The following is a 25,389-nucleotide window of genomic DNA, read 5'->3' as shown; positions in this document are numbered from 1 at the left end:
GCTTCTTCCGTGGCTCTAAGGATACACCTGATCAGATCTCAGGGCACTTTCCTTATCTCTTCCCCTTCTCTCTCAGCACTCCCTGATCCAAGTTGGCGGGGGGGGGGGGGGAGACACACACACACACAGGAGAAACCCCTCCCCCTCTAAGACAGAGACAGCACAGACCTCTGGCTGCCCTTCTGCCTTTCACACACCCTGCAGGGGAGGCCCTGGCTGGCTTTGTCACCCCAAGGCAGGATACCCCATGTGTCTGAATTTCCCACAACAAGAGTCTTAATCCCTGCAGACCTCCTCCCCAACACACCCACAAACCCAGTTGTCCAGCATCCTACCTCTAAGCAGGGTTGTTTGGGAGACTTCTCAAGGTGGGGCAGAAAGAAGCTGGGCTTCTGCCTTTTCTCCTCATACAGCCAAGGTCCTGAACACTTACGCGGTGCCAATCTGGTCCTTCACCCCTGCTCTTCCTCCCCTCCACCAACAGTAGAGCCCGATTGGGGTGGCTGACCCCAAGTTTGGTCTGACTTGAGCAAGACCACACCCCATTAAGCACCCTTTTTGACAAGTTGGATGGAGGAGACAGCCCCTGCCCACTGGGAGCTTACAATCTAAGTCAGTCAGTCGTTTGGATTTGGCCTCTGTGTGCAGAGCACTGTATTAAATCCTTGAGAGTACATGAGAATAACAGACACACGCTCTGCCCACATCAAGCTTACCAGCTAGAGGGGGAAGTGCTGACTTTGGAACAATATGGTACAACTGCTTCAAAGAGTTCAACAGTACATAGCATACATGGCCCCTACTCCAAAGAAGCTTTCAGGCTACATGACAGACATTAAAACTGAGTTACACAAAGGTGGAATGGAAAAAAGTCCTCACTCTCAGCTTCAAGACTCTCCATCACCTCACCCCCTCCTACCTCACCTCCCTTCTCTCCTTCTACAGCCCAACCCACACTTTCCACTCCTCTGCCACTAACCTTCTCACTGTGCCTCGTTCTTGCCTGTCCTGCCGTCGACCCCTGGTCCACATCCTTCCTCTGGCCTGGTATGCCCTCCCTCCACACGTCTGCCAAGCTAGCTCTCTTTCTCCCTTCAAAGCCCTACTGAGAGCTCACATCCTCCAGGAGGCCTTCCCAGACTGAGCCCCCCTTTCCTCTCCTCCTCCCCATCCCCCCAACCCTACCTCCTTTCCCTCCCCACAGCACTTGTATATATTTGTGCAGATTTATTATTTTATTTTACTTGTACATATTTACTATTCTATTTATTTTGTTAATGATGTGCATATAGCTTTAATTCTCTTTGTTTTGATGAGTTTGACACCTATCTACAGGTTTTGTTTTTGTTGTCTGCCTCCCCCTTCTAGACTGTGAGCCCGTTGTTGGGTAGGGACTATCTCTATATGTTGCCGATTTGTACTTCCCAAGTGCTTAGTACAGTGCTCTGCACACAGTAAGCGATCAATAAATACGATCAATTGAATGAATGAATGTACAGGGTTGGTACATGAAGTCGCTCACGCTGAACCCAAGGCAAGCTTGAGAGGGGAGTACAAGTACATAAAAGTAGCGTAGCTCAGTGGAAAGAGCACGGGCTTGGAAGCCAGAGGTCATGAGTTCTAATCCCTGCTCCACCACTTGTCAGCTGTCTGACTTTGGGCAAGTCACAGCTTCTCTGAGCCTCAATTACCTCATCTGTAAAATGGGGATTAAGACTGAGCCCCACGTGGGACAACCTGATCACCTTGTATCCCCCCAGCACTTAGAACAGGGCTTTGCACATAGTAAGTGCTTAAATGCACCTAATGGACAGACTGGATCTCTGGGCAGTGGAGCTGTAGGGTAAGGAAGGGGCAGAAGACTATTAAGGAGAAGGGGATCTGCAGCTGCTCATCATTAAAAGGATCTGGGAAAACATCCTTAATTATAGACCTCTGCAACCAATTCACATACTCCTTGAGGGTCTGGTCTAATTCTCATTTAGCCCCTGCAACCAATTCAGATACTCCTTGAGAGTCTGGTCTAATTCTCATTTAGTGCTTTCCCAGAGCTTAGTACCATGCTTTGCACCCAGGAGGATATTCAATAAATAAGAATAAATGAGTGAATGAATGAATGAATCAATCAGTCAGTCAACTCAAGCTCTTCCCTAAGGCCTCCTCAGTCCCAAGCCCCACTGTCCCCTCCACTCTGTCTCTCCTTTTTCTTTTTTGTTTCCTGTTTTAATGGTATTTGTTAATACCTGTTATGTCCTGTTAATGTCCTGTATATATGTATATATGTTTGTATGCATTTATTACTCTATTTATTTTATTTGTATATATTTATTCTATTTATTTTATTTTGTTAATATGTTTTGTTTTGTTGTCTGTCTCCCCCTTCTAATAGTAATAATAATAATAATAATAATCAGCATTTGTTAAGCGCTTACTATGTGCAAAGCATTGTTCTAAGCCCTGGGGAGGATACAGGCTGATCAGGTTGTCCCACGTGGGACTCACAGTCTTAATCCCCATTTTACAGATGAGGTAACTGAGGCCCAGAGAAGTTAAGCGACTTGCCCAAGATCACACAGCAGACATGTGGCGGGGTCGGGATTCGAACCCATGACCTCTGACTCCAAAGCCCGGGCTCTTTCCACCGAGCCACGCCACTTCTTCTAGACTGTGAGCCTGCTGTTGGGTAGGGATCATTTCTATATGTTGCCAATTTGCACTTCCCAAGCACTTAGTACAGTGCTCTGCACACAGTCAGAGCTCAATAAATACGATTGAATGAATGTTAAGCACTTTCTATGTGCCAGGAACTGTGCTGGGTGCCACGGTGGATACAAGCGCGTGAATATGGAGCAGTGTGGCTCAGTGGAAAGAGAATGGGCTTTGGAGTCAGAGGTCATGGGTTCAAATCCCACCTCTGCCACTTGTCAGCTGTGTGATTTTGGGCAAGTCACTTAACTTCTCTGGGCCTCAGTTACCTTAACTGTAAAATGGGGATGAAGACTGTGAGCCTCCTGTGGGACAACCTGATCACCTTGTAACCTCCCCAGTGCTTAGAACAGTGCTTTGCACATAGTAAGTGCTTAATAAATGCCATGGTTATTATTATTATTATTATTATTATTATTATTATTATTATTATTATTATTATACAAGATAGTGGGGTTAGACATGGTCGCTGTCACACATGGGGCTCACATTCTTGATTCCCCATTTTATAGATGAGGTGACTGAGGTCCAGAGAAGTCAAGCGATTTGCCGAGGGTCACGTAGCAGATGGGTAGCGGAGCCAAGGTTGGAATCCAGGTCCTTTCCACTAGGCTGCCCTGCTTCTCTACTCCCTGCTTCTATCCCATTCAGCTTCCCGGGGAAGGACTGTTGGTGTAAGAAGTAGGTAGAGGAGGCCAACTTTGGGGGGGTTTTAATCGAGGAGCTGGGGGAGAGTGGAGGGAAAACACAGGCAATGGGGCCGGGGATGGTGGGGAGAGGAAGGAAGGGTGAGTCAGCTTTAAGACTGGCCACTAAGGATGGCCAAGGATGGTCCTTGCAGATCTTGGATGAACAGATAATAATAATGATATTTATTAAGCATGTGATATGTGCCAAGCACTGTACTAAGTGCTGATTCCTGGGGTGTCACGTGTCTCATGGAGCACTTTTTATGATGTTATGTGTTAAGCGCTATGTGTTCAACACCATTCTAAGTGCTGAGTTAGATACAAGTGAATTAGGTTGGAAACAGTCTCTGTCCTATATGGGGCTCACAGTCTAAGAACCGAGAAGAGAACCGAGGCCCAGAGAAGTGTCTGGGCATGTTACTCCCCTCCTTAAAAATCTCCAGTGGCTACCAATCAATCTGCGCATCAGGCAGAAACTCCTCACCCTCGGCTTCAAGGCTCTCCATCACTTCGCCCCCTCCTACCTCACCTCCCTTCTCTCCTTCTACAGCCCAGCCCGCACCCTCCGCTCCTCTGCCACTAATCTCCTCACCGTGCCTTGTTCTCGCCTGTCCTGCCGACGACCCCCGGCCCACGTCATCCCCCTGGCCTGGAATGCCCTCCCTCTGCCCATCTGCCAAGCTAGCTCTCTTTCTCCCTTCAAGGCCCTACTGAGAGCTCACCTCCTCCAGGAGGCCTTCCCAGACTGAGCCCCCTCCTTCCTCTCCCCCTCGTCCCCTCTCCATCCCCCCGTCTTACCTCCTTCCCTTCCCCACAGCACCTGTATATATGCTTGTACATATTTATTACTCTATTTATTTATTTTAGTTGTACATATCTATTCTATTTATTTTATTTTGTTAATATGTTTGGTTTTGTTCTCTGTCTCCCCCTTCTAGACTATGAGCCCACTGTTGGGTAGGGACTGTCCCTATATGTTGCCAACTTGTACTTCCCAAGCGCTTAGTACAGTGCTCTGCACACAGTAAGTGCTCAATAAATACGATTGATTGATTGATTGATTGACTGATTGCAGCCACTTGCCCAAGATCACACAGCGGGCATTTGGCAGAGCTGGGATTGGAACTCAGATCCTTTGACTCCTAGGCCTGGACTCCTTACACAAGGCCATGCTGCCTCTCAGAAGTCTGCCCGAATCTTGGCTGCTTCTCTCCGGAAGTACGGGCGCCACTTCCGAGCCGTGGAACTCGGTAGTCAGAGTAAAGGAGTGGAGGGAGGCTGGGCATGGAAAATAAAAATGGTGGGCAGGAAGGTGTTCGACACTGACCTATACCATATTGGCTGAGAATCGGAGTAGGACAAATAGCCGTTCTACTGGCCACCTTTTCTGTGGGGCTGTGACTCACCCAAGGCCACGCGGCAACCAGCTCTGCCGTGGGATTCTCCATTCTCCCCTCCCAGAATGCCTGGGGGTTGGGACATGCCACACGAAGCCCCTCAGGACTTATCATAGAACAGGCTTCCTGCTATAGGGTGCGGAGGATGGACTGAGATGCCCAAGGTCACACTGAGATGCTGTGTGACCTTGGGCAAGCCACTTCACTTCTCTGTGCCTGTTACCTCATCTGTAAAATGGAGATTAAGACTGTACTTTCCAAGCGCTTAGTACAGTGCTCTGCACACAGTAAGCACTCAATAAATATGATTGAATGAATGAATGATAGAACATGTCTTAGTGGAAAGAGCATGGGCCTAAAGCTGCCACTTATGTGATTTTGGGCAAGTCAAAACTTCTCCTCAGTTACCTCATCTCTAAAATGGGGATAAAGACTGTGATCCCTATGTGGGACAGGGACTGTCCAACCTGATGAATTTGTACCTACTCCAGGGCTTAGTACAGTACTAGGCACAGAGTAAGTGCTTAAGAACTATTACTACATAATAATGATAGCATTTATTAAGCACTTACTATGTGCAAAGCACTGTTCTAAGCACTGGGGAGGTTACAGGTGATGAGATTGTCCCACAGGGGGCTCACAGTCTTAATCCCCATTTTACAGATGAGGGAACTGATGCCCAGAGAAGTTAAGTGACTTCCCCAAAGTCACGCAGCTGACAGTGATGGAGCTGGGATTTGAACCCATGACCTCTGACTCCAAAGCCCGTGCTCTTTCCACTGAGCTGCGCTGCTTCTCATCCTAGCTCGGGACTGGAGTTCCCTTCCCCTTCACATCTGACAGACCATCACTCTCCCCACTCTCAAAGCCTTATTAAAATCACAGCTGCTCCAAAAGGCTTTCCCTGCCTAAGGCCTCATTTCCTCTCCTCTTCCTTCTGCTTCACCCTTGCATTTACACCTGTTATTCCTCCCACCTTGAGCCCCACAGCACTTATTTACATATCCATAATTTATTTATATTAATGGCTGTCAGCCCTTCTAGGCTGTAAGCTCCTGCAGGCAGGGAACCTGACTACTGACTCTGTTGCATTGTGCCTCACACAATGTCTGCTGTATGACCTTGGACAAGTCACTTAACTTCTCAGTGCCTTCGTTACCTAATCTCTAAAATGGGGATTAAGGCTGTGATCCCTATGAGGAACAGGGACTGTCCAACCAGATGATCTTGCATTTATCTTGGAGAAGCAGCATACCATAGTGGATAGAGTACAGGCCTGGGAGTCAGAAGGTCTTGAGTTCTAATTCCATCTCCACCACTTCATCCATTCAATCGTATTTATTGAGCGCTTAGGGTATACAGAGCACTGTACTAAGTGCTTGGAAAGTACAATTCAGCAATAAAGACAGACAATCCCTGCCCACACCGGGCTTACAGCCTAGTAGAGGGGAGAAAGACCTCAAAACAAGTAAACAGACATCAATTTAAATAAATAGAATTATAGATATGTACATATCAAAACAAGTAAACAGGCATCAATATAAGTAGAATTATATATACATATATACATAAGTGCTGTGGGGCGGGGATGGGGGTAGAGCAAAGGGAACGAGTTGAGGTGACGTGGAGGGGAGGGGGAGCTGAGGATAAGGGGAGCTTAGTCTGGGAAGGCTTCTTAGAGGAGGTGAGCCTTCAGTAGGGCTTTGAAGGGGGGGAAGAGTAATAGTTTGGCAGATTTGAGGAGGGAGGGTATTCCAGGCCAGAAGTAGGACGTGTCTGCTGTGCGAACTTGGGCAAGTCACTTCAATTCTCTGGACCTCAGTTCCCTCATCTGTAAAATGGGGATTGAGAGAATGAGCCCCACGTGGGACAGGGACTGTGTCCAACCCGATTTGCTTGTATCCACCCCAGCGCTTAGTATAGTGTCTGGCACATAGTAAGCGCTTAACAAATGCCACTGTCATTACTATTATTATATTTACCCCAGCTGTTGGTACAGTTCGCTCTCAGTACAGTTCCTGGTGCTACCACTCCCGGTGCGGCATAGTGTACAGAACACAAAGGGCGCAGCTTGCTCCAAGTCAGGAACCTTTAATTCCACTCCCTCCAGGGAGGGCTCAACACACAACTGCTTCCTTCCCCTGGTTCCTTCCCCTCTGCCTTCAAACATGCCCATGTCTCTCCCATCCTAAAAAAACCCTCTCGACCCCATTTCGCCTTCTAGTTATCGCCCCATCTCCCTCCTACCATTCCTTTCCAAACTCCTTGAACGAGTCGCCTACACACGCTGCCTTGAATTCCTCAACACCAACTCTCTCCTCGAACCCCTCCAATCTGGCTTCCGTCCCCTACATTCCAAGGAAACTGCCCTCTCAAAGGTCACCAGTGACCTCCTGCTTGCCAAATCCAACGGCTCCTAATCTATCCTAATCCTCCTCGACCTCTCAGCTGCCTTTGAAACTGTGGACCACACCCTTCTCTTCAACACGCTATCCAACCTTGGCTTCACAGACTCCGTCCTCTCCTGGTTCTCCTCTTATCTCTCCAGCCCTTCACTCTCAGTCTCTTTTGCAGGCTCCTCCTCCCCCTCCCATCCCCTTACTGTAGGGATTCCTCAAGGTTCAGTTCTTGGTCCCCTTCTGTTCTCGATTTACACTCACTCCCTTGGTGACCTCATTCCCTCCCACAGCTTCAACTATCATCTCTACGCTGATTACACCCAAATCTACATCTCTGCCCCTGCTCTCTCTCCCTCCAGGCTCGCATCTCCTCCTGCCTTCAGGACATCTCCACCTGGATGTCTGCCCACCACCTAAAACTCAACATGTCCAAGACTGAACTCCTTGTCTTCCCTCCCAAACCCTGCCCTCTCCCTGACTTTCCCATCACTGTTGATGGCACTACCATCCTTCCCATCTCACAAGCCCGCAACCTTGGTGTCATCCTCGACTCCGCTCTCTCGTTCACCCCTCACATCCAAGCCGTCACCAAAACCTGCCAGTCTCACCTCCGCAACATTGCCAAGATCTGCCCTTTCCTCTACATCCAAACCGCTACTCTGCTCGTTCAAGCTCTCACCCTATCCCGTCTGGATTACTGTATCAGCCTCCTCTCCAATCTCCCATCCTCCTGTCTCTCCCCACTTCAAGCCACTGCCCGGATTGTCTTTGTCCAGAAACGCTATGGGCATGTTACTCCCCTCCTCAAAAATCTCCAGTGCCTACCAATCAACCTACACATCAGGCAGAAACTCCTCACCCTCGGCTTCAAGGCTCTCCATCACCTCGCCCCCTCCTACCTCACCTCCCTTCTCTCCTTCTACAGCCCAGCCCGCACCCTCTGCTCCTCTGCCGCTAATCTCCTCACTGTGCCTCGTTCTCACCTGTCCCGCCGTCGACCCCCGGCCCACGTCAAACCCCTGGCCTGGAATGCCCTCCCTCCCCACATCTGCCAAGCTAGCTCTCTTCCTCCCTTCAAGGCCCTACTGAGAGCTCACCTCTTCCAGGAGGCCTTCCCAGACTGAGCCCACTCCTTCCTCTCCCCCTCTCCATCTCCCCCGCCTTACCTCCTTCCCTTCCCTTCCCCACAGCACCTGTATATATGTTTGTATGTATTTATTACTCCATTTATTTTACTTGTACATATTTATTCTACTTATTTTATTTTGTTAATGTTTTGTTTTGTTCTCTGTCTCCCCCTTCTAGACTGTGAGCCCATTGTTGGGTAGGGACCGTCTCTATATGTTGCCCACTTGTACTTCCCAAGCGCTTAGTACAGTGCTCTGCACACAGTAAGCGCTCAATAAATACGATTGAATGAATGAATGAATGAATGAACTGCTGGTCCAGGCCTAGAGGGGTCTCCGTACTGAGCAATCTACATAGCATGAGCCACTTCCATGGGTGGGGTTTTAACACATCCTTTACTCACATAGTCTCTCCCCTGGCCTCCCTCAGCCCTCCGGAAGATGCTCCCAAGGGCACAAGCCCTCATTAGTCCACTTGCTACCCGTCAGGTTCTGTGGCTTCTCATTGGTGGTTGAGCAAGACATTGGTGTCCCTTGTTCCCAATGATCTCTGTTCAACACTCTTAGTCCCTCCTCCAACCTCCGCCTCGTGGACCAATCTGCCATATTAGAGCCATGTGGTCTGGCGTGGTGGGGGCACCCCTAAAACATCTAGGCATTGGGAAAACATGGAGCGCCAGAGGTGCCCTAGAAGGGCAGAAAGGTAAATCCTAGAAAGGATTTGAAAGCCTGATTTGGGGACCTGCCCTCCAGAGCAGACCCCAGCCCTCGTGAAGCTCAGAACCAACTCAGTGTCCTATGGATCCTCTGGACTGGGATAACCCTAGCTAGCCCATTCTGTAACCAAGCTGAGGCAAGGAACCATATGCCATGTTGTTGGAAAACTGAACAAAGTTGAACGTGTGGTCCCAGCGCGTGGAACAGTGCCTTGCACATAGTAAGTGCTTAACAAATGCTATTATTATTATTATGTGGTCTTCGATTTGACCTCCACAGTTAGGGGCTGGGCGGAGGAGGGAGAGCCCATGAAGGAGACTGAGAATGAATGGCTAGAGAGATAAGAGGAGAACCAGGAGAGATGACCTTTACCTTTCTAATTTTTTCTTCCCAAGAAGCAGAAGTCACAAAGAAAAGAAGGTTGGACAGGCTCCACTGTTGTTTGAAAAATACTTTATTCTCTAGAAAATACAGCATTCAGTACGGTGTGTCCCGTGATTCCCCAACCACTTTGCCTGCCTGGCTCCTGCCTCACTGAGGAAATGAGTGCTGGGTGATAGGGAAGCAGCAGCTCTTTGCCCATCCCCTTCCCTAAGTGCCCTGGGCAATGGTTGAGCCTGGCACTGGGGACTGACTCCTCTGCAGGTGACATCCCAAAGGAGCAGGGAAGTTGGGGCAGGGTGTGCAACAGGTCTTTAACTCCCAATTTCCCAGGGCCAGGAAAGCGCTCTACCCACACTGAGGACTTAACCCATATCACACCAGACAGCTTTCTCACTTGTGGTTGGGGATGGCTCTTGGAAAGTGGCAGCTGGGTGCAAGTAGGAACAGGGTTGAAGTCTTCTCCCCTATTACCTTCTCCCCTCAATTACCCCAAAGTCTCAGTCCACAGTCTAAGGTAACAGTTTTTTTTTTTTGGGAGGGGGGGGGCAGTCAAAGATGCAGAAGGCCCAGGGTTAAGCTGAGTCTCTGCTCCCCATCAAACCAGTGTACCTTCCCGCATGCCTATCTCTTCTCCAGAGCTGAGGGGAATCCCTCTGACCCTCAGATAGTCCTCCCACCAGAGACAGAGATGGGATGGTAGCAGAAATTCTGCTCTTCTCTCACCCCTGAGGCCTGGCTGTGGGAGGTTGAAACATGAGGAGGAGGAAAGGGCTATCGCCCCACCCCATCCTCAGCTCAAGGATCTTGTCGGCTTACTGAGTGGGAGAGTCATGGGGGCAGGGGGCCCCAGATGGCTGCTCCTCCCCAGCAAAATTGGTGTGAAGGAGGTAGGGGACAAGAACAGTGAGTCTGGGCAATGTATGGTACAGCAGGCTCCCGAATATTGTGGGGGCAGGGAGGGGGGAGGTGCAGGCATCCATTCCACTGCTTACACTGCTGCTTACAAATGTGACAAAATTTCCCTCGGGAATTTACAAGACTGTAAAGCAAAGAGGGGTAGGGGAACTGAGAGATATCTAGGGTGGAGAACAGGGCAGAAGAGAGGAAAGAGGGAAGTAAATACAACAAGCTTCATTTTAGTCTCCAACCCTCCCCTTCCCTATTCCAGTGTCTCAACACTGAGAAAGAGAGAGAAAGAGAGAGAGAGAGAGAAAGAGAAAGAGAGAGAGAGAAAGAGAAACACAGATACACACTGAGCAATTAGGCAGGGAGGAACTCTGGAGTGCCTCCCAAGGAGGAAGAAGGAGACAGTGGGGCAACAGATTCTGAGGTAACTGCAATCCTGGACACTGTAAACAGTTCGCAGCCCCATGTCCTCAGGACAAGGAGGGAGAAAGAGGAGGGGAGAGAGGCGTGGTGGGGAAGGTTTGGGGAAGCAGGGGTGCTTAGCTGTCCTCATTCTCCCCAGGGCCCTTGATGAGTCGCTTCTGCCCCCTTTTGCCCACAGGCCCACGGGGCTTGGCGAAGGCCTGGCGGAAGGCCTGCTGCTTGGGGTGGACCTCGTCATACAGGAAGTCAGCCGTCAGCTCAGCTCCATCACCAATCTCTATCTGGAGTTGGGGAGGGAGGAACCGACAATGGAAGTTGGATTAAACAGAGCCCCCCCGGCCTTCCTTGTGCTGCGTGGCAGCCATTGCCTTGGTTACACCCTGCACTGGTGGACTGCCCCCACTACCAGCCACCGTGCACCCCACTCCAATCAGTTCATCACCTGGTCAAAAATTCCCATATTTGGGTCCCCGCTTTCTGGGGACTAATTCTCACCCCCCAGCACCAGTGGAATCAGCCCCCATCCCCCTGGCCCTTGCTTAGGAGTCAAGAAGGCTGCCGAGAAGTGGTCGAATTCCTGTAACTATAATGAAGACCATCTCACTAGGGAGTAGGGAGGAGTGTTCCATGCAGAATTTGGGGCTCTGATGAACCTGCACCCCTGCCTAAGCCAGGGGAGTCCCACTCCATCTATGGGATCCACCTGGAAACCCAACCACTCCCCTATGTCCCTCTAAGTTGAACCAGCTTCCCCGGGTTTCCTCTGCCCAGCCTCACTTGGGGGCCCCCTAACCCCTTCAAGACCAATGGACCCCACCTGTCAGGACCCCATGCCTTCCCCAAGAGGCTGGTTTCTGTGCCCAGAGCTGCAGCACAGGGTGATTGGGGGTGGGAAGGGTAGAAGGGGTGGAAAAGGAGGAGGAGGAGGTAAGAGGGAAGGGGTGGGGCTGAGGGAGGGTGAGAGATGGGAGCAAGAGCATGTTTCTCCCTGTTTCCCTCTGGGGTTGCCCCCATCCTCTTCCTAGACCCCCACACCTTCTTGGTGATCTCCAGCTGAAAGTCCTGTTCCACTGAGTCGAGCAGCCGGCTCTTGCAACTGGAGTAGAGCATGCGCTCCTTGATGCTGCACTTGTAGCCAGGCATGGAGTAGATGAACACTGCAGGGGGGTACTGGTCAGCAATCAGAGCCAGGCACACCCTGGGAAGCCTAGCCCCAGCCTGACAGCCAGAATGGCAGTCCCCTGGTTTGGCTAGTTGGGTTGGAGGAGGGCTGGTGGGGAGTAAAAGGGACCCCTATCTCGAGGGTCTCCCCCACTTGCCCAGTACTTCCTCTCACTCTATGGAGGGAGGAGCAGGGAGGAACAGCAGCTGGCTGCCGAGTCACACAGAGAGTGTCCCAGGGAGTGGATCCAGGCATGCTGGCTCCCATCCTAGGCAAAGGGCAGGAAGGGGGCTGGGGGCGGGGGGGGCACTCACCCACAGACTCCAGGTAGTCCCCTTCATGTGAGTGCTTGTAGAGGAAGAAATGGTAGCGTGGAGCATCCTGGGGCACTCTTTTGGGCAGCTCTGCCAGCTCGGTAGGGCTGGTGTGCACCAACTCAATGGTCTCCTGCTCAATGTCCAGTTTCTGGGGAACACCGGCGGAAAGAGGGCGGGAGCCATCAGGGGAGCTCTTGAGTCAAGAACCCACGGCCCCGAGAGCCTCTCTGGCTAAGCCTGGCCTCCCAACTGGACCCTGCGCAAACCCGACACCCTCCTGGGGCCTGAAAGAAAGTACTTTAATAACTGGGGAAGCCTCCCAGTGCACCCACAAGTTATTTTCTGATGTAGCTTCATGCCAGGAGGAGGAGGCCTCACCAGCTGGATGTAGTTGATGTTCTTCTGCCTCAGGAGCTGGATGGCCTGCTGAGCTTCGGGTTGCAGGGGGAAGGCCAAGCCTTGCAGCGTCTGGTGCTTGCTCTCTACGCTGATCTCAGTCTTCACCTGAATAAGATGGGTACAGGTAGGGGGAGAACGCAGAAGAAGCTTCATGGGGATGGGGGATTGGACACGCATCCTAGCCTCTCCTTGGCTCTCCTCCTCCTTTCCCCATCACCAGCCCCCACAGTGTAACTGGCCATAACTATGCAACTGTGCTCAAGTGAGTGCCATCTCTATAGAGCTTATTTGGTTGAGAGTAAGTCCTGTGTGTGCACACATGCTCAACACACACACACACACACACACACACACACACAGTCAGGAACCAAGTAACGCTCTGTGGGCCACCCCTTCCCTTGAGCCCTAATGACTGTGGAGGAAATGAAACACTAGCAAATGTGAGTGATGTCAGAGTGAATCCCGCCACCCATGGGATACTCCATCTGGATGGAGGGGATAAGGGAGGAATGACGCTAGGTTATATATCATCATCACCTGTCTACTTGTTTTGTTTTGTTGTCTGTCTCCCTCTTCTAGACTGTGAGCCCGTTGTTGGGTAGGGATCATCTCTATATATTGCCGATTTGCACTTCCCAAGCACTTAGTACAGTGTTCTGCACACAGTAAGCGCTCAATAAATACAATTGAAAGAAATGAATGAATGAAGTGAATAACATAATAAAATAAGAATGCTGGTGTTTACTAAGCCCTTACTATAAGCCAAGCACTGTGCTAAGCACTGGGGTGAGATCCAATAATCAGGTCAGAACAGTTTTTGCGCCAAAGGAGCTCACAATCTAAGAGGTGAAGAGCACAGGAATCTTAGCCCCAGTTTGCAGATGGAGAAACTGAGGCCCAAAAAGATTAAGTGATTAGTCCATGGTCAGACCAGTGGCAGAGCTGAGAACAGGACCTGGGACTCTTGACTTTCAGTCTCATGCTCCTTCCACTAGGCCCCACTGCCTTCCCAAGGGGTTTTTCCTCAGGATAGACCTGAGGCATAGCCTTCTGAAGGTCGACGACAGTGCTGTCTCTCCTCCACACAACTCAGCCTCAGCCATGCGGAAAGCCAGGTCTCTCTCTTCCCACAGCATTCCCTCCCCATCAGAGGCTGTGAAAGGGTGGGCCTCACACCCTTGGTGATGGTGAGAGCTCAGAGCTAGGACAGTGAACTCTTAACCGATACCAATATGCAGCAAATTCCTGCCAGCTCAGTACCATAATGAGTCCACCCCTTCCCCGTGTTTGAGACTGTTTCTCCTGGTTCCATGATAGGTCGCAGCAGGTCCAGAAGGCAAACGATTAATGGCAGGGAGCTGGGAAACCTGGACTTCTGTGCTGACTGCTTAGAAAGGAAAATCTCCAAGTAGCTGCCCCCCTCCTCCACTCCCCACTCGACAAGTAGCTGCCCCCCTCCTCCACTCCCCACTCGACTTTTACGAGTTCTTCCCCTTAATACTGGCCCTCCCTCTTCTCCCCATCAACTCGGTGCCTTCCCCAATGCCTAGCCACCTCTGGTGCTGCGGGCCCCATATACCTCATTGATCCGGATCTGTTGGAGCTCTCTCTCAGCTGCAGTCAGGGGTGCAGGGGCCGAGCAGGATGATACATGCTTTTGGTAGCCAGTGAATGAAAGGTCATCCTAGGTCCCAGGGAGAGAGGGAAAAGAGACTGAGGCTGTTAACCCAGGGATGGGAGGGGTAAGAGAGCCCAGAAATGTGGGAAGAGGAGGGGAGTGACTTGTGATTGGGAAGCCAAGAGTCCCTGGCACCCTGCCCCCCGGCCTGCCACTTCTTCCCAGCCCGCCACTTCTTCCCACCCCCAAACTGAGGCTTGTCCAATTCCTAGTCCAGGGAGTAGCCTCTCTAGCCTGGGACCAACAAGATTTGGCCTCAGAGAAAAGAAGTCAGTCTGCTGCAACCCCTGCTGCTCCACCACCCAAACTGGAGCAATATGACTGGGGAAGGCTGTAGAGTCTCACCCACTGGAGCTACCAAGGAAAATGGGAGATGACACTCTGAAAAGGATGATTTGAATGCTGTCCTGGGCAGAGTCTGCAGAAGATATGGCCTGACTGTTGCAGGGCCCTTTCAACTCTGCTAGAGTCTCACTTAGGGTCTGGTCTGGCAAGGGCTCAGTTGAGCTGAGCTCTAGGAGTTGAAGCACCCATGCAGGTCTGGAACCTGGGACCCATGCCCTTCTAGATCCACCCACGTTTTGGATTATGGCTGCCTGGAACCACCCGCCCAATCCCCCACTTCCAAAACTCATCCCTCCCTCCTCTAAATCCCTGACTAATCCACCCAGCTTTCCAGTCAATCAATCAATCAGTCATATTTATTGAGCACTTACTGTGTGCAGAGCATTGTACTAAGCGCTTGGGAAGAACAAGTTGGCAACACATAGAGACGGTCCCTACCCAACAGTGGGCTCACAGTCTAGAAGGGGGAGACAGAGAACAAAACAAAACATATTAACAAAATAAAATAAATAGAATAGATATGTACAATCAATCAATCATATTTATTGAGCACTTACTGTGTGCAGAGCACTGTACTAAGCGCTTGGGAAGTACAAGTTGGCAACACATAGAGACGGTCCCTACCCAACAGTGGGCTCTCAGTCTAGAAGGGGGAGACAGAGAACAAAACAAAACATATTAACAAAATAAAATAGAATAGATATGTACAATCAATCAATCGTATTTATTGAGCACTTACTGTGTGCAGAGCGCTGTACTAAGCAATTGGGAAGTACAAGTTGGCAACACATAGAGACGGTCCCTACCCAACAGTGGGCTCACAGTCTAGAAGGGGGAGACAGAGAACAAAACAAGACATATTAATAAAATAAAGTAAATAGAATAGATATGTACAATCAATCAATTGTATTTATTGAGCATTTACTACTACTACTAATAATAATGATGGCATTTATTAAGTGCTTACTATGTGCAAAGTACTGTTCTAAGCGCTGGGGAGGTTACAAGGTGATCAGGTTGTCCCACGGGGGGCTCACAGTCTTAATCCCCATTTTCCAGATGAGGGAACTGAGGCCCAGAGAAGTGAAGTGACTTGCTCAAAGTCACACAGCTGACAACTGGCAGAGCCGGGATTTGAACCCACGACCTCTGACTCCAAAACCCGGGCTCGTATGCAGAGCACTGTCCTAAGCGCTTGGGAAGTACAAGTTGGCAACACATAGAGACGGTCCCTACCCAACAGTGGGCTCACAGTCTAGAAGGGGGAGGCAGAGAACAAAACAAGACATATTAACAAAATAAACAGAATAGATATGTACAATCAATCATATTTATTGAGTGCTTACTGTGTGCAGAGCACTGTACTAAGCGCTTGGGAAGTACCAACCCATAGGCCACCTTGGCCCTCATCGATGGATTCATCCATTTATTCACTTTTGTCTATTATTTAGAGCCATTCTTTCTTTGCCTTTGTTAAATTAGTGCTATTGTGTCCATTAGACCTGAAAACTCCTTAAGGGCAGGGGTCACATCTTTTATTTCTATTGAATGTGCCTAGAGCCTAGCTTGGTGCTCCATATACAATTGGTGCTAGATAAATACTGGTGATAATGAAGCGAGGCAAGGGAAATACATCATATATATATACCACTGTCTGAGGAAGGGAGCAGAAGGGATGGGAGGATAAGGAGGGGAGGTAGAGGCCACAACTGCTCAAACTCCGCCTGTCTTTCTGAGGCCTGGGCCTTCTAGGCTGTTAAACTCCTCGAGGACAGGGAATGTGTTCACCAACTCTGTTATATTGTACTCTGCCAAGGGCTTAATAATAATAATAATAATAATAATAATAATAATGGCATTTGTTAAGCACTTACTATGTGCAAAGCACTGTTCTAAGCACTGGGAAGGATACAAGGTGATCAGGTTGTTCCATGGGGGGCTCACAGTCTTAATCCCCATTTTACAGATGAGGTAACTGAGGCCCAGAAAAGTGAAGTGACTTGCCCAAAGTTACACAGTGGACAATTGGCGGAGCCGGGATTTGAACCCATGACCTCTGACTCCCAAGCCCGGGCTCTTTCCATTGAGCCACGTTAGTACAGTGCCCTGCACAAAGTAGGCACTCACTAAATACCATGGACGGACTGGATTGGCATCTAGTCACTCTGGGGCTCGGGGTTTTCCCTGCTTAGCAGGTCTGAGCAATGTGTAGGCTGGTGCTGCCATCTGGTGGCCTTGCAAGCTGCTACGGTGAGCTATCCTTCAGCCACTAGGTTTCTCTTCTCATTCTTGAGGAGGTCTATCATAGAAACATTTTAAAGGAGGGGTAACTGCTACCCCTCCTCATGAATTGGCACTGTGCTTGCAAAGTCATTCACTTTGGCCCTATGGCTTTTTGGACAAAGCAGGCAGCCAACTAAAGCTAGCCCCGGAACTGGATTGGGGCTGGACTAAAGTGCAGCTCTCAAGATGGCAATTGCACTTCTGACTCTGTCCCCTGGCCTTTCCATCAGACCCTGGAGCCTGGGGGAAGTCTCTGGGTGGGGAATCTCTTTGTGCTTCCACCAGGCTCCAGAATCAACTGGGTGCTTTTGGCAGTCCCACTGCAGGGTCAGCTTCAGATATTTTACTGCCTCCATCCCCCATGATGCCATCACGCCATGCGGTATGTGCACGCATGTAATAATACTAATAATGATGGCATTTATTAAGCGCTTACTATGTGCAAAGCACTGTTCTAAGCGCTGGGGAGGTTACAACGTGATCAGGTTGTCTGACGGGGGGCTTACAGTTATAATCCCCATTTTACAGATGAGATAACTGAGGCACAGAGAAGTTAAGTGACTTGCCCAAATTCACATAGCTGACAATTGGCGGAGCCGGGATTTGAACCCATGACCTCTGACTCCAAAGCCTGTGCTCTTTGCACTGAGCAATGCTGCTTCTCATAGTTCTCATAGTGCTTCTCATAGTGCGTAATGAAATATCGCGCCCATGCCACACTTCAAATGGGTATCCTGGGCAGCTTGCCTCTGAGACTCTGGCTTACACCCAGCTACTAGATCACTTCTGTCCTGCCACCATCTTTGCAAAGGGTGGCAGCACAACCATTTTAATAATAATGGCATTTTGGAGTGAAGCTATGTTGCTGTTATCTTTCTAAAGGGCCAGCTTCTTTAGAAGCTGCCTTGTGGTCACCCCCTCTTCCCAAGCTAACATGCTGACCATCTGAAGTTGGTCCTGCTCCATGGGGCTCTGGGGCCAACTGGGAAGCAGCATGGCCTAGTGAATAGAACAGTGAACAAAAACAGGGCCATATTACTTGCTGCTCCGCTCTCTATCTAATCCTCCCACCCCCCTAAAAGCCATGCCTTAAGTTGGCACCTCTAGCCTTCATCATTTGTTGCCCTTCCAGCCCAACCACTGCCAGCAAGAAGAGTGAACATGACACCAGCTCTCCCTGAGATCTCCTTAAGATCCACCCTAGGGATAGCTGCCAAACAGTCTGTGTGTCCTTCTCCTACTCTGCCCTGTAAGGTCCCTGGGGGAGAAGGAAGTCAAGAGGGGAGAAGAGAGGAAATAAGGATGAATTTGAAGGGAAAAATCAATCAATGGCATTTAAGTGCTTACTGTGTGCAGAACACTTTACTAAGCACTTGAGAGAGTACAATATGATAGAGTTGAAAGACAAAATCTTTGCCCACAAGGAGCAGAATCAATTGCTGATATATATATTGAGTACCTGTTGTGTACTAAGCGCTTGGGAGAGTATTGCAGAGTTAGAATCAATCAATGGGATTCATTGAGTGCTTACTATGTGCAGAACACTGTAGAAGACATTGTCCTGTCTGTTCCATCTGGCCAGGCCCACCCAAGGTATTGGGACCTAGTGAGGTCTGAGGGCACTTCAAGAGGAGGTGAAGCCTGGACTCTTGCAAGCAGTGCCCTCAGGGGCTGTCTTGGGAGGGAGGGGAGGAGAATGGCTGGGAAGGGGCCGGGGAGGGAGTCATACCTTCACTGTCCCAAACAGCTCATCCTTGATATGCCCGCCTCCAAACTCCTTCTTCACTGTGGCTCGGGTGGCTGCATAGAGCATCTTCAGCCGGATCTGGGCAGGCAGAAAGACGCAATTCCACAGTGAACTGGAGGACATATTTCCCTTGGTTTCCCCCCACATCTACCCACTTCCAGCTCTTGGCCCCCCATCCCCACTCCCTTGCCCAGGCTATTTCTGGTTCTCATCCCCTCTCCCCAGCTACTCACCATTCCCTGCTCCTGCCCCCACCCTGTGGTCAAGTAGGGATTGGAGAACAGGAGCCCTGAGTTCGGCCTTCTGCACCAACTGCCTCTCCATCTCCAGGGCCTGATTGGCCTGGGGCTGCCCCTTTCCAGGAACAGCTCCAGGACCCAGAGCAATGGGCTTGAGGGTGTCTCCCCCTGGGGATGACTAGTTCTGGAATTCCCTCCAGCCTCTTGGTCAGGAATTTGGGGCTCTGGGTCCCAGTTATGTGACATCGAGCAAGACTTTGCTTCTCTCTGGGTTTCATTTTCCCTTTTCAGACATGAAGAGCAGCCCCTGGCTTGCAGGGATTTGGGGGGACTAGAGAGAGAGCTCCCAGAGCTCAAACTCCCAGCTCTGCCAGGCTCAGGCCCAGACCCAATAAGGAGGAAAGGGAGAGAGGATGGCACAGTTCAGCCCATCATGACCAAACCTTAATCATTCTCCACCACACTCTTGCACAGCATTTCAGAGTTCCTTGGGGTGGGACGGAGGGACTAGGGTCCCAACTAGGATGGCTGTCTATTATGGAAAGGAGCAAGCAGATAAAGTGGGCAGATTTTAAGTGGGTGGCAGTGGGGGTGGTCCTGAAACCGGAAGCAAGAATGGCTTCATGAGGGCCCTGCCAGTTTGAGCCATCCCTGATTCTGGGGGATGGAATGGGCAGGGAGGGGAGGGTTTGGAGTGGTTTGGGGGCAGGTAGGGGGTAGTTGAATGAAGGCCAAAGTGGATGTGTGCTGTCAGCTTCAGACTGGCTCTTCAGGGCAGGCAGCACACCTCAAATATTCACCTCCCAAGGGTAAGACCTAGACACCAGGTCAACTCCCTCCCACTTATTTCTCTTTTCCTAATGTACGCTCAGTTCCCCTAAGGAAAGGGAGCTGTGAGGATCTCTACTCAGACAGGGATCCCCAGGCCCCATGAGCCAGCATGACTCCCCATTCCCATCCCCTTCCACAGTGCCCCACACGCCCTTTCCCCCCAACCCCCCAGGCCTCACCGGAGAGCTGTCTGGGGACCACGCAATGAAGAGCCACTCAAAGCCCTGAGCATTGTGGGAGTCAAGCCGGTACAGGATGTAGCATGGCTGCTCCTCGTCTAGCAGTGGCAACACGAAAGTGTCATAGTCTTTTTCCCAGCGCTGGGACGGTTCTTTGTAGGCACCCAGCACAAGCTGCTCTGGGAGAGAAGGGGTGGGAAAGGGTTAGCTTTGGCTGGGAGCCTGCCTTGGCTCCTCACTTTGGAATATTCCAGAGCTGGGAAGCACCCACAATCAATCACTTTTATTGAGTGCTTTCTGTGTGCAGAGCACTGCACTAAGTGCCTGGAAGAATACAATATAACAATATAACAGAGTTGGTAGACACATTCCCTACCCATTACGCACTTACAGTCTAGAAGAGGAGATGGATATTAATATAAATAAATAAATTACAGATATGTACACAAGTGCCACGGGGCTGGGGGGAGTGGTGAACAAAGGGAGCAGGTCAGGGAAATGCATAAGGGAGTGGGAGAAAAGGAAATGAGGGCTTAATCAGGGAAGGCCCCTTGGAGATGTGCTTTCTATAAGGCTCTGAAGCAGGGGAGATAAATTGTCTTTCAGATATGAGGAGGGAGGGTATTCCAGGCCAAAGGCAGGATGTGGGCGACGTCGGCAGTGAGAAAGATGAAACTAATATACAGTGAGTAAACTAGCATTAAAGGATCGAAGTGTGTCGGCTGGGTTGTATGAGGAGAGTAGCGAGATGAGATAGGAGGGGGCAAGGTGATTGAGTGCTTTAAAGTCGATGGTAAAGAGTTTCTGTTTAATGCAAAGGTGGGTGGCCAACCACTGGAGGTTCCTGTGGGGAAAAATGGACTGAATGTTGTTGTGGAAAAATGATCTGGACAGCAGAGTGAAGTATGAACTGGAGTGGGGAGGGGGGAAAGAAGGGAGGTCAGCAAGGAGGCTGATGAATTAATCAAGTCAGGATTGGATAGGTGCTTGGACTAACATGGCAGCAGTTTGGATGAAGAGGAAAGGGAGGATTTTAGCAATGTTGTGAAGGTTGAACTGACATGATTTAGTGATAGATTGAATATGTGTGTTGAATAAATACGATTAAAAGAACTGAATGAATGAGAGGGAAGAGTAAGGACTGAGAGGTGGGGGCAAGGGGGAACAAGGAGCAGAGATGGGAGTCAATAGGCACAAAGGGAGGGGAACAGACTTCAGCACACAGCCTGACACTTAGTTTCTGTCTCACTATGACCTGTTCCCTGGGCTCCCAGCCATTTTCAAACCCTTCAGCCCCCAACCAACCCTCCCAGGATACATATTCATTCATTCGTTCAATTGTATTTACTGAGCACTTACTGTGTGAGAGCACTGTACTAAGTGCTTAGAAGAGTACATTTCAGCAATAAACAGGCACATTCCCTGCCTACAATGAGCTTACAGTCTGGGGTGGAGGGGTGGGAGGAGGCAGACATTAATATAAATAAATAAACTGCAAATACGTGCTGTGGGGCTGGGAACGGGGATGGACAAAGGGAGCAAGTCAGGACAATGCAGAAGGGAGTGGGAGAAGAGGAAAGGGGGGCTTAATCAGGGAAGGCCTCTTGGAGGAGATGTGCCCTCAATAATGCTTTGAAGCAGGGGAGGGGAATTGCCTGGCAGATTTGAGGAGGGAGGGCATTCCAGGCCAGAGGCAGGACATGGGCAAGGGGTCAGTGGCAAGATAGATGAGATCGAGGAACTGTGAGATGGTACCGTGATGGGAAAGTCAAGGGGAGGACACGGTTTTGGTGGGAAGATAAGGAATTATGTTTTGGACGTGTTAAGTCAGAGGTGGTGGGAGGACATCCAAGTAGAGATGTCTTGAAGGCAGGAGGAAATGTGAGACTGCAGAGAAGGAGAGAGATCAGGGCTGGAGATGTAGGTTTAGGTATCATCCACGTAGAGGTGGTAGTTGAAGCCATGGGAGCAAATGAGTTTTCCAAGGGAGTGGATGTAGATGGAGTATAGAAAGGGACTCAGAACTGAAATTTGAGGGATCCTGGGTCTGGCATGAGAGAAAGGAGTAGGGAAGGGAAGATGCTCCTGATGTCCCCCAGGTGGGGTGAGTTTGGGGATGAAGGAGATATCAGCAACTGGAGTAGGGAGGACAGGGTGTCACCAGGAATTGTAAGAGTGGGAGAGAAGAGTGAGCTATGCATGGGGTCACAGTGGGTGAGAGGTGGTGGTAGAGGGTGAGTTCAGAGGGCAATGTATTGACATATGAACAGGGTCAGTTAAGTTTCCTGTTTTTCCCCACCCCATATCTTTCCAACTGCTATTTCAGCACTTCCACACCACATAAGCACTCCCCTGAAGCACTCTTGGACATAGTTTTAAACTCTGTTGCTTCCTGCTATCTATCTACCTCTACCTCACTGGACTGGAAGGTCCTTGAGTCATAGCTGCTAAGTCTATTTTAATCTCCCAAGTGCTTAGTACGGCACTTTGCACCGAAGAGGCACTCAATAAATACTATTTACTAAGGCTCAATATCTTTCCACCTACCTGCCCTCGGTCAATAGTCACTGCCCTTCCCCAGTTGCTGGACCCCATAATTCATTCATTCAATCATATTTATTGAGCGCTTACTGTGTTCAGAGCACTGTACTAAGTGCTAGGGAAGTACAAGTTGGCCATAATCAAGTCATCCCATCAGCCAGCTTTAACATTTATGTGTAGAATGATTTATTTGTTCATTTCTTGCTTAACCCTTGTTGTTAGTACTAGTATCTCTATTTTTCCTTGTGCTCCTACTGCATGTGTTCTATATGTGACTGCCAGTCTCCTCCATTAGATTTAAAGCTCAGGACAGGGAACTATCTCTTCTACTTTTATTATAGAGTCTAGTACAATATCCTGCACCCTATACTCAGTAAATCCTGAAGATGACGATGGTGAGCTCTCCATTATGATTTACAAAAGATCTCAATGTCATTGTTAATGGTACTTAATATTAATAATGATGATGACGATAATCATAATAATAAAGTACTTATTATGTGCCAAGCACTATGCTAAACCCTGAGGCAACACAATCATATCAAATGTAGTCCCTGTCCCACCTGGGCCTCATAGTCTAAGGGGTAGGGAGAACTAGTATTTAACCGCCATTTTATAGATGAGGGAACTGAATCACAGAAAAGTTAAGTGACTTGTCTTAGGTCACAGAGTAGGCATGTGGCAGAACTGGGGCTCTTGACTCAGTCCCACACTAATTCCACTAAACCATACTGCTTTTCACACCATTCTTTTCAATCATTGGTCCAATGTGCAGCAGTAAAACAAGTCAACAAAATATTGGGCATAAACAGGAAGGGGATAATAATAATAATAATAATAATACTTGTTAAGCACTTATTATAGGTCAAGCACTGTTCTAAGTAATGGGGTGGATACAAGATAATCAAGTTGGACATAGTCCCTGACCCATATGGGGCTCACAGTCTAAGTGGGAGGGAGTAGGATTTAATCCCCGCTTTACATATGAGGAAACTGAGGCACAGAGAAGTTTAATGACTTGCCCAAGGTCACACAACAGACCAGTGGCAGAGTCAGGATTAGAACCCAGGTCCTCTGACTTCTAGGCCTGTGCTCTTTCCACTAAGCCATGCTGTGTATACAGTACACTAAAAACAATATAGAAAATTACACAAAAGAATGGGATGCCCACACCTGAAACACTACCTGCTGGTCTGATCACAGCATTTTAAGAAGTGGATAGAAAGGGGGAACTCAAGTGATCAGGAGGATGGAGGAGCTTCCTTATGAAAATAAATTGAAAGTTAGGATTAACAGCCTGAGAGGGGCCATGACTGAGGTCTACAACCTTATGCTGCACCTTGGAAAGGTCAAGAGCCATGCGCTCTCCCGAACTGCATGGCAAAGAACTCAAGCCTGGGAGACTTGGATCCTAATTCTGGCTCTGCCACTTCACTTGCCTCCAGTGTGACCTTGAGTAAGTCACTTATTCTTGCCCTCAATTTCCTCACTTATAAAATGGGGATAAAGTAGTTCTTCTCCCTTCTTCTTTGAGTGTGAGCCCCATGTGGGGCAGGGACTGTGCTCGACCTGATTAACTTGTATCTACCCCAGTGCTTAGAACAGTGTTTGACACACTGAAAATGCTTAAATACTACAAATAGTATTATGATGAGTGACAACTTACTTGACTTACTGCCTGAAGCTGGTCATGGTGGGACCACTGGTCTGGCCCAGTAGGGACTTCTGCACCCCAAAAGGCTGTATAATGTTAGAAGAAGCCATGCCCCGTTCTGGGCCAAAGTCTTTGGGGGAAGGGTTCCTCTTCCCCTTCCACCCCAAACACTCCTTGCATGACTCAGTCAATATCCCTCCCTGTTCAGCATGCCAACTCCAGATCTGTAGCTTTTCAGAACACGTCAGGGACTACTAAAAGAGACCCCATTGGGTCAGCAACCTCTCCTCTTTCCCACCGCAGTACCATCCTGCCACCCCTGCTCACGGGGATGGCTACCATGCCCACAGGATGAGACCTGCCCTTGTGGAGAGGAACTTCTTCTGGCAAACCTGTTTTTCTTTTGGAAGCTGCATTAAAGAGGGGGAGAAACCGGGGAGCCAGTGGGAAAGGAGTCTCACTGAAGGAGACCCCTAAAACCATTTTCTTTTCCTGGCTAGTTCATTCAGTAATCCCATGTGAAGGGGAAGGTCAGGGTTGAGGGTCGGGGGGCTCGGTGTAGGGACAGTGATAGAAGCAGGAAAGAGGCAGGGGAGTCCCAGGAAGTGAGTCCAAAGTAGTCAGAAATCCTCAGCTATCTCTCCCTGGGACATTCCAGGGTGCCCAGCCCCAGCACATTGTGACGGGTACAAAGGGACCACAGCACTAACAGGATTCAGTGTCTCCCTGTACTGCCAAAGGCCTGCAGGCCATGATGTCTGCCCCCTTTGATTTAGGCAGGTGAAAGCCTCCTAAGGACTGAACCAGGGTTGACCAATCTCCTTCCTGGGAATTGGCTGAAGCTGATGTGGATAGACCTCAAATGCTGGACTACAGGCCGGTTTATACACCGTCTCCTGCTTGGGAGTGACACAGGGTAGCTGCAGTCAAGTGAAGAGAGAGAAGAGCTGTCCCCCACCCCCTGCCAGATGGAAATTACCACTCACCACTTCCACATCTGAGGGCTGTTCCCCAGAGGCTTCTGGTGCTAGGCAACTGCTCAGAAGGTAGCCACACTGGAGATTTCTGGGGAGCAGTTCTTGATGGTGACAGCACTGATCGAGGCAACATGTCCGGTCTCAAGTGGGGCTGCCAGGTGCAGCAGGGGAGTAGCAGTGATGGAGAGGGAGTAGTCTTTGCTCTGCCACTCTCCCCGTTCAACTAATGCCAGTTGACTCACCTGCTCTGGACTCCCAGTCCGGGCTATCAGCCTGGCCCCTCCTGCCA

General features: G+C 49.7%; 1 protein-coding gene across 2 annotated transcripts in view; it reads right to left on the bottom strand.

Moving 5' to 3' along the window:
- Positions 1–9,471: 9,471 nt before the first annotated feature.
- Positions 9,472–25,389, bottom strand: part of TWF2 (twinfilin actin binding protein 2) — a 47,284-nt gene continuing 31,366 nt past the window's right edge. The window contains exons 3-9 of one of the 2 annotated variants that reach the window (XM_038772845.1): positions 19,929–20,107; positions 18,662–18,757; positions 14,206–14,310; positions 12,606–12,731; positions 12,225–12,375; positions 11,784–11,905; positions 9,472–11,029 (exon numbers count right to left, since the gene is read on the bottom strand). In XM_038772845.1, the coding sequence (XP_038628773.1) occupies positions 10,865–11,029; positions 11,784–11,905; positions 12,225–12,375; positions 12,606–12,731; positions 14,206–14,310; positions 18,662–18,757; positions 19,929–20,107 (944 nt within the window). In that variant the 3' untranslated portion in view covers positions 9,472–10,864. The remainder of the gene's footprint in view (positions 11,030–11,783; positions 11,906–12,224; positions 12,376–12,605; positions 12,732–14,205; positions 14,311–18,661; positions 18,758–19,928; positions 20,108–25,389) is intronic. The other variant, XM_038772846.1, reaches the window with a different exon arrangement.

Source organism: Tachyglossus aculeatus, chromosome X1 (genome assembly GCF_015852505.1).
Source record: "Tachyglossus aculeatus isolate mTacAcu1 chromosome X1, mTacAcu1.pri, whole genome shotgun sequence".
Taxonomy (NCBI): Eukaryota; Metazoa; Chordata; class Mammalia; order Monotremata; family Tachyglossidae; genus Tachyglossus; species Tachyglossus aculeatus.
The sequence above is the reverse complement of the archived record's forward strand: the minus strand, read 5'-3'. Positions and strand labels throughout refer to the sequence as shown.